This window comes from Sycon ciliatum, chromosome 5, assembly GCF_964019385.1.
Source record: "Sycon ciliatum chromosome 5, ocSycCili1.1, whole genome shotgun sequence".
NCBI lineage: Eukaryota > Metazoa > Porifera > Calcarea > Leucosolenida > Sycettidae > Sycon > Sycon ciliatum.
In genome coordinates this window covers 15,117,635-15,127,184 of record NC_088647.1, presented here as the reverse complement: position 1 = coordinate 15,127,184, position 9,550 = coordinate 15,117,635, and the positions used below count along the sequence as shown (strand labels likewise).

At 49.9% G+C, this 9,550-nt stretch overlaps 1 protein-coding gene across 1 annotated transcript in view; it reads right to left on the bottom strand.

Moving 5' to 3' along the window:
- LOC135817776 (uncharacterized) overlaps window positions 1–9,172 on the bottom strand; it is a 26,565-nt gene extending 17,393 nt beyond the window's left edge. The window contains exons 1-8 of the mRNA XM_065331016.1: window positions 5,914–9,172; window positions 4,554–4,805; window positions 3,795–3,911; window positions 2,652–2,744; window positions 1,907–2,226; window positions 1,484–1,581; window positions 984–1,093; window positions 386–492 (exon numbers count right to left, since the gene is read on the bottom strand). Coding sequence (XP_065187088.1) covers window positions 386–492; window positions 984–1,093; window positions 1,484–1,581; window positions 1,907–2,226; window positions 2,652–2,744; window positions 3,795–3,911; window positions 4,554–4,805; window positions 5,914–9,087 — 4,271 coding nt within the window. The 5' untranslated portion in view covers window positions 9,088–9,172. The remainder of the gene's footprint in view (window positions 1–385; window positions 493–983; window positions 1,094–1,483; window positions 1,582–1,906; window positions 2,227–2,651; window positions 2,745–3,794; window positions 3,912–4,553; window positions 4,806–5,913) is intronic.
- Between the last annotated feature and the right edge of the window lie 378 nt (window positions 9,173–9,550).

Sequence of the window (9,550 nt, the reverse complement as noted above, 5' to 3'; positions counted from 1 at the left end):
CACAAACACACACACACACAAACACATGCACATGCACCATGCCGTGAAAAATACACATTTAATTGTGAGCACAGGTGAAATGCCAAAAACGCCAAACTATCTGTCCCAATGACCTATCCTATCCTGTGGGATATTGTGTATGGGATCCATGAGTATGCAAAGTTGGCAGAGAAATGAGGAAAAGAGGAGAATGGCAATGAGTGGTTGGTCAGACTGAGAGGCATATATGGACAGACAGTAGAAAGATTTTTCGAGAGTCCATGTGACTAGTATTGTAGTCCCAGCTGCTGCTAGCCTGCAAGCCCATCTCCACACTGGCTGTCTAATGTTACTTTACATCACGCAGCCCTGAGACCAGCTGCCCCGTTGCCACCGCCCTGCTTACTTGCTATCCACCGTCAGTGTAAGCGTGGCCAGCTCTCTCAAGCTCTTGCGCTCCTGAATGCCATCATTGATGCCCTTGATCATACTGTTGATGCTAAGATACAGGTCCTGGTAAGTTGAGAGACAAAACAGATCAAACTGTTAGCAACACCTCATGGCTTCATTTCATTTCGAAAACACTAGCACAACCCCGCCATCGGTCGGCCATTCGGAAAACACTAAGTTCTGTGGGATAGCTGAGTTCAGCCACACGCCAGACTGATTATACAAGGTGCGGTACAATCACGGCACTTATAAAATTAAATGCGTTTTGTCAGGCACGTGGGCCGATATGTCACAACAAGCGGTGCACTGTCCAGTAGGACAAACTACACGTGTCTCTAGAGTGTGGTGTCACTAAGTAGAACACCAACATTTAAAAAACTGAACAAGTACATGTGACTACATCATCGTTTGAAATGTTTGGATAGAGTGGTGTCACAAGCTCTGGTCTGCCACGCAATATTATTTCAAGGCATATACTAGTACCATGATGTCATTCTCATAAACCAGGGCTACTGAAAGATTAGAATGTGACGCTGCACAGTCTTCATGCTTACCTGGTGGTGAGACACCAGGCTCTCGCACTTCACACTGATCTCACTGAGCGTGATTAGGTCCTTCTCGAGCAGCTGGATCTCGCGCTTTGCCTGCAGATCTAGGTTCAGCTCTGAAGTACGCATTGAAAGCAGAGAGGTGAGAACGAGTTAGCCATATCCTAGGCTTCAGTATGTAGCAGCAAACGCTGCCAGGCTGGGCTTTACACCAACAACTTTACAGCCCATGATGTTACACACTACCAACTTCAACATACAATGCCTATTGGCAGAATTCAGAAATTCCGACAGCCAGGCAATACTTGTTATCCGCTCCATGGGCAGAATTGGGAAGGATAGGTAACAGAGATCTGGGGAAAGGAGAAGAAAGAAAGCATTCTTCTGGCCGGCCACACACTGTGACCCACAAGTGCTCGCAAAATCCAAGTGCACTCTACATAAGTATCTATTTGAAGCGGACTGCTTCAAAACACATCATACAAGCGACGGCCTACGGGCGATACCTTCTTGAGTCTGTATGACGCTGATGTCCTTCACCATTGCTCTCCACATCAGTTTGTACCTAGTGTTGGCATCGCTCGATGACATCAATGAAGAATGCCTAGCACAGAGCAGAAATGGGCAAATCCACCACCAAAGCAACACACAAGTAAAGTCCAGTTAGAACATCAGCATGTTGTGTGCGGCCTGTACTCTTATGGTCTACACCTCAAAACAAGGCACAAACACGTTCAGAGAAACGTTGGAGTAAGCAGATCGGACCATCTTGTACTGTGGATCGTCAGCTCGAGAATTTACAATATCTTGATCAGGTCTTGTACGACCTCAGTAGTGCAGCCAGTGATGCATTCCAATCATCACCCGTGTCTGTACTGCTGCTAAATGATTCCACAGTGAACGGCGGCCCTGTATAAATATGAACTTACGCAACTGTTCCCTTTCGGGACCCTGTTCTCCGACGCACCGTGGCACACAGGAGTACATCATTCATGAGGATCAGAAGCCGCTCTTTGGTCTGACTGCCGACCGCCTCAGACACACGATCCTTGCGCACCAGCTGTCGATGAGGAGCCACCAGGCCTGGCACAACGCCGTTGAAGCAGGTTTCAATCTCACGCAGCAGCTCGAGATTGGTCGCCTGCTCCTCACTACGGTTCATCTTCTCCGCCAGGGCGCACATGGCGTCTAGGGCTTGCAGCAGTGGCCCGTGATCGGGATGATCGTACGGACAGTGCTTCAACAAATCCTGCATGCAGGTCCGAAGCACGTACATGATGTACACCAATGTGACTAAGAGGTCCAAATGTTGGATCTACTGAAAACGCTATGGTTACTTGGTGGTTCTTTTGAAAGCATGGTGAAGCAGGATAATCAGTACTGAAACTATTCCAATATAAAAAGTTATGCCATTGACATTCAGAGAGTGCCAAGATAGTTTAAAAGTAACAGCAAAGTTCACCCATCCATGTTACCACCGGCTATACAATTGTGTTTAGGACCTCAATTTGCTTAGAATGCTTTGCTCGTGCCAGGCCACCACCATGCCTGATCATGTTGAGGTAGCAGCTGCAGCACCTAGCGAAGACGGTGCCAAAGTACACGTGATAGTCATTTGCGCGGTGTGCTGCGCTAGAGAAAGCTAACCAGTTTTCCCGCTACCCTAGTCCCTACCTTCAGGATGAGAACGTAGCGAGGTATGCGTTGCACGGGCATGATGAGAAGGTCACTCAGCGTCAGCTTGTCTTCGCTCTCGCGACTTACTTGCTGCAGATCAGAGCCAGAGGCAGAGTACAGTAGACAGAGAGTACAATACTTGTATAGTGCAAGCAACGGATTTTAAATTGACAATGTACGTTTTACACGCGAAAATCCGGTGGAACAAAAAAAAAGTGATCAAATGTCTCTACTCACGAGTTTCATGCTGAAAAGCAATCATCAGGAGACTCCAATATACGTTTTATGTACACTGTGAAACTCTGATAAGATGTACCCCCGTCTAAGCAGGAAAGTGTACTTTGTATGCGAAGTTCTTATCCCGGCATACTTCAGTATGGATGGATACAGCCGTGCTGCAAATAATGTCCGTACTAAGCAAGAGTAGGTCTCCTTAGAATACGTACCAAGCGAGTTCCACTGTACAAACTATACCGTATTTTCCGGGGTATAAGCCGCACCGGGGTATAAGCCGCACCCCCTTTTTGAGGCAAAATATTGACTAAAAGTTGGTATTCGGAGTATAAGCCGCACCCCCAAACCAAGATTTTTCACACTCATTGACAAATGGCCTTTCTACAAATTTATTATGGTTATGGAGCTAAACACCATGCTAGATCAGATTATGAAGTGCTAGTGCACCACAGGTTGCTGCAGAGATGTTGGTGTATTGCTAAGTTGACTATACGCGTACCGTATTGTGTAGTCCGCGCACTAAAACTAATAAAAGTGCCGGGATAGCAACACAGGCGCGAAGCTGAGTCGAATGACATGTCACATGACGTCAGCATGCATACTGATGTATGCTTAGCATTCATTCGCGCAAGCATATTCGGTGTATAAGCCGCAGGGGCGATTTTGGTCCGATTTTTAGCGAAAAAAAGTGCGGCTTATACCCCGGAAAATACGGTAAATCAGGACTGAGTGACACGGATGTCTTGCATGAATGGTAAAGAAGACACGCTCCACAATTCTAGAAAAGCCTTCCAGTCTTCCACGACGCCTTCACAAGAGTCCTGTGCAACACCATGCTCACACTGGACTGTTCCAACATGATTGTTCCAACATGCATCCGGCCCATACATGCTACAGATGTCTCACCTCCAAGAATTTGGCGAAAGATGGTCTTTGAGCTATAGCGGTTCGCAAGGTATCCTTCATTTGCAGGAAATGATTGATGTACGCCGTGTACGCATGGCTCAGGATACCTTTAGAGAACTAACAGACATGGTATAACAGCACACAACATGGATAGCACTCCATCTATCAAGCCGTTGCTAGTTGAAAACATGCACCACCGTCAAATAATCATGTAAAGCTATCTGCCACATTTCAAGCCTAAAAGCTACTACCTCCATCATCATAAACTGCCAGTTACGATATTGTTCAAAGTTTCAAGGGGGTAGCCGAGATCTTAGCTTATGACCCAACGAGATCACTAACTAGCCACTGTTTACCAAGGCAGTCTCGGTAAGATGTACTGGGTTTAGCATGAACTACTGCTAGTATAATCCACCTGTCAGGGTTACACCGGGGCTAGCTGGTGCCTGGCTACGTCAGACCTTGTGCTCACTGCACAAGCAAAAGCCCCAAGGTGAGTGCAAAGTGGAGCAAAAACCACCCTTGACCACTACTTGACGTACGTTGTATGGGGTGACATCGCAAGCACTGGTTTGCCTCGGCAACGGATATTCACCATGGTGTCATTCCATTACATCATTATTTGAGGTGTTTGTATGGAGTTACGTCATAAGCCGTGTGACTGGTTTGCTAGTTACAGCTCAATACAAACTGCACATGATGATGTCATCCGTATAACCTCTACAATCGGAATGGGAGGGTAGACCTTTGAGTACCTACCGACTGCAGGAAGATGTCGCCGAGTACAGTCTGTGAATGCCATTTGTCAGCGCGCTCACGCAGCTGCTGATTGAAGCGCTTGTGGCACAGGTTTATCACGGGGATCTGGAAGAAGATCTCCTCGACGAGCGCCGACTCAATGTAACTGTTGCGCTTCAGCTGCGAGAAGTAATCGCGGACCAGCGTGCGCAGAGAGCCGACGTACTTCATCTCTGTGTCCAGCAGGGTCTGCAGGACATGTTGTCTCATGTCCTACAAGGCATACATACAAAGGGGAGATACAACAAACACACAGACATATTTGAAGCCATTAAAAACACCTAGAGTATCTCGTCGAAGAGATATGCTGCATAGTCAATGACAAAGCAAGGCAAGAGCCAGTCTAAACTATTTCAACACGCAACCTGGAGACAGTAATACTTATTGAAATGCACCAATGAGAACATTCCCAATGTGCAAGCTCTTATCACAAACAAAGCAACAGGGGTTGAATTCCGGAACGTCTTCTTGTCACAATCATCAATGGAATCTTCAATCTTGTGACTGGAGGGAATGGCGAAGCAACAAGAGGATATATACACTGGAAGTGAAAAGACAATACAAGCCTAGAAAATAGCTGAAAATTCACAAATATTACACTGGTAATTAAACTGATAACATACAGGTGTGCAAAAGGATGTGACATTCAGCGAAGATAGCAAGGCATAATGTGAAACGTCATTAGTAAATTTGGTGAGTGTAATTCTACTGGAATAGTGCAAGCGCAGTGACGTTTTCAAATGGCACCGAACAGAGAACATCACGACGCTCCTACTGTTCCAGAAATTCGCACTCACCAGATACACGTGCAATCATACTGGTATGCACTTTCACATGATACCTTGCTATCTTTGCTGAATGTCGCATCTTGTACATGTAGTATATTGATCCAACACCAGTGTAAAAATTGGGAATTATCAGCTATTTTCCGTGCTTTTACTCTCCTTTCACTCCAAGTGTACAAATATCAGCTATTTTCCGTGCTTTTACTCTCCTTTCACTCCAAGTGTACAAAAAGCACAAATGAACACATCCACACAAGTTATTAGGGAAGACTAAGCCACTGCATCGCCATACTGGATTCCATGCATGTTCAATCTCAGAACAATAACAATGTCATCAGGCTGCTTCTGCTATTGAAACACAACGATTCTCCCTTGATAGCTGACAAAATCAAAGAAGAACAAACACAAACACGAACACACAAATGTGTGCGCACACACAGACACACAGACACACGCACGAACACGCACACGCACGCACACACACACACACACACAGAGGGCACGTTCCCACAGCACGCACACGCTATTTTTCTTACATGATGGGTCATCTCGCTCTTCGGCTTGTTGGGAGGATGAAAGTCGATCGGCGGCGGTGACGAGTACCGACGGCTGCTGATGTTCCCCTGACCTAATACTTGTCCATAACTCTCAGACCATGTTTCGCTGGATACGGATGAGCCTGGGTGGTGGGAAGAACTCTGGCCGGGAGCAGCTGTAGCCGGTCTACCAGCCTGTATGGAATTGAGAGACTCGATGGACGTGCCTTTCGCCAGCGGCCGGCCATCCTGATCGACTTCCTGCGCTATCTGCGAGCTGCGCTGGCTGCCGCTGGTGTGCTTTCGCTTGAACAGGCTGCTGAGAGAGCGGGAGATGTTGCGCGAATCTTCTGCTGTCAGTCGGCTCGGTAGCGTCACGCTTGGCGATGCGTTTGCCGACTGGATGTACTTGTTGTCGTGGCCGCTCAAACGGCGGACGTCGCGCTCGTTGCGTACGCGCAAGCTGCCCGTCTGCAGTTCCGGATCAGCGCCGTCGGCCAGGTGGTCCAGAGACACGGACCACTGCTTGGGCGACAGCGGCGGTGACAGCGGCGGCGACAACGTGTTCTTGCCGTCCGTGCTGAGCATGACCTTCAGTGCCTCGTATTCCTGCGGCGGCATGCGCCTCTTCGCCTCCATCAGCGTGTTTGTCATTGTGTCCTCGTCCATCGAGTGACTCTTGCGCATGTGATGGCCATCGAGGCTAGAGCGCTTCGGCTCGCGGATGACTACTGGTGCGGACGATTGTGTTTTTGGCGCCAGGCGTGCAGACACCGGAGATCCAGTTCTCGGAGAGACCGAGTTCAGTGCCCGGCCATGCAGGTCACCGCTTAGCCGTCTTTCCAGGTGATGCTGGCGTTCGGGAGTCGAATCACGACTGCCCGGATGCGAGTGCTGCTGTAGGCTGGAACTGGTCAGTGATCTACGGGTAACCTTGACTACTCCCTGTGCGTACGGTGGACTGGAGTGACGCAGCAAACTCTGTCCATGCTCCGTAGAAGCAGCACGGGTCGATTCCTGCTCCGTACGAGGCACTCTCTGCCCTAGCGAGCCATGATCCACCTCCTCGACGCCATCAGCAAGATTGAAATGATGAAGATGGCTCTGCTGCTCCGGTGGCGATTGTGGAATGGCTGACAATGTTGTACCCTCTGGTGTAGCAGTTGTGTTTCTAGACATTGCTGCTGCTGCATGCTCATCGTCATCACCGCTAGCAGTACCTGGATGGGAACTTGATCCCAGACTCAAACCAGGAGTAGCTTCTCTCTCCAGTGATGTTGCACTGGAGCGTCGACCAGTGATACTTCGGCCAAATTTCGTCAAAGTCCGACGTACGTGAGCCGCTCGCCCGTCATGAAATGCGGACAGCTGTGGTTCAGGTGTGTTTATGGAGATGGCCACAGCACTGTCGGAAAGCGACGACGCTCTACCGTCGTTGAGTGATGCGCAGCTTGAGGTCATGGCATCGCCACCAGATGGCGAGAATTGTCCACCGCCACCACCGCCACTACTACGAGCTGTGTCACTACGACTGGCGCTGCGTCGATGCTCCATGTCTGTGTTGCTGCTGGTGCTGGTGGAGGGTGTCCGCAGAACCCGCGCAGCTGCTCGCTCGCTTCCCCGCTCTTCCTCCGCTTCCTCGCTCTGATGACGGCGGAATACACGATCGAAAAGTCGTGATAAAACACGGGTGGACTTGCTCCGGTGAGGAAGATTAGTTGTGTTGCGGTGCTCGGACGAGATAGAACCGTTGTGCGTCCGTGGACTCCGCACAGGACTGCATGTTGTAGATCTGCCGTGGCTGTAACCTGTCGTGCTCACAGATCCAGCGCGAACCACGGATACTCCAGCGCCTGCAGCAGATCCGTCGCCTCCATTTTCAGCCGATGTGTAGTCGACACCCGAGGACAAGGTCGTGTGAAACTCGGCCGAGTCCGCTGCCGTCGCTGTTCCTGAGCTCGAACTAACGGGATCAGCGGGTAGAACGGGCGATACGGTCAACGTGTTCACGCACAATGTTCGACGAAACAAACCCACAGATCGATCGGAGCTGGTCGGAATGAGCGGATACTGGGTTCGCCTCTCCGCCGACGAGCCCTGTTCCGACACGGCTACGTCAAAATACGAGAAGATCATCCCATCCTTGGGTGATAACACGGGCTCTTTGCCAGGGGAGAGCGGAGAGGAAGTCGACCTCTCATGATCTTTGCTACTGCCCATATCAAGATTCTTCAGGGCACGACGACGGTTGTTAGATTGCGCTGATGAAGGCTCGCTTCTATCTCTGATTGTTGGTCCATTATTTCCTGCTGCCGACGCTTCCATTCTGTGAGATGTAGACCTACTCGAGGGGTCGATAGATTGAGCTGGGCCTAGGCCGACATCGCGTTTGTCGGCTTCGCGCTCTTCGGTATTTTCGATATGCTTTTCATGAAACAGCTGAGCATCGCATACATCCGAGAAGAGGCTGGAGCTAGCGCACAGGTCCAACGTGAGGCGATTGACGAATCTAGCGGCGCAGTCCTCGACCGTCAGCGCTTGCTTGGGCCTGACGATTGCGCTGCCGTCCAAACTCACTCGGGTAACACCACTAACACCATTGGATTGTCCACTGGTGGCGTTCGCATGGGCTTCACTCACACCTGTGCAGACTGCATTAGCGGATGTGTGAAAACTAGTATTTGGCACGGGCGAATTATTTGTCTCCGTTGGTGGGCCTTCCGTTGATCTGGCGTTACTCACATCGGGGCTCAACGATCCAGCAGAGTTCGGTGAGATACGAGACCCGGGAACACTAGATATACGAGTACGTACATTCCCACCAATCGAATTTTCTCTACCACGCAAATAGGTGGACGAAGAGTTTTCCAGTTTGGGTGAGTGCTCACGGTCAAGGACACAATCAAAACTTGCACTGCTTCCGAATCGGCCACGCGGCAATCGGCGTGGTGGTGGTGTTGGAGGCGTTTTCGATGCTGCTGCTTTCAGTGAGGAAGCGCTTGCAGCTGCTTTGAGAGTGGCAGCCTTCCGCCTTCTCTTGGGAGAGTTGGTGAATATTTCGTTGGCTGTGCAGGCCAGCTCGATGCGCGCTGCGGCTGTGGCTCGCTTGGTTCGAGCGGGAATGTGGTCTGTTGACGACATACTAACGTTCTGCTTGCGCCAGTCAGCACACATTCAATCCCTACTCACGCCAAGCATTCGTGTGATCAATCCGACACACGAGCGCTTCCGCCAGTGATGTCTTGTTACTTGAAATGCTGCTGCAGCCAGCGGTGCCCTCCGCGTCCGATCCTCTTTGACTTTATCTCCATGACTTTCTAGTTTCTACACTCCGTCAGCTCCCCACTCCCCAGCCAGTACCGATCTCTCTCACAGACGTTGTCATATCACCAGTCACCCACGGTATGGTCGTGTGGGCCCATGGGGAGAACGCGACACCTGACTCCTAGCGGCCCACAAACACACATGAGACGCAAGACTACGGTGGAAACACGAGATCTAGTTGCTAGCTTTTTGCAATCTCTGCTGCAGGAACCCCCGAACAGGCAACTGTTCCTTTTTTCTCAGATATTTTGAGTCCTTTGCTGTTCGTTCTTCTACAGCTCCAGCCAGTTGATTCACTGAAGATGGTCAGTTG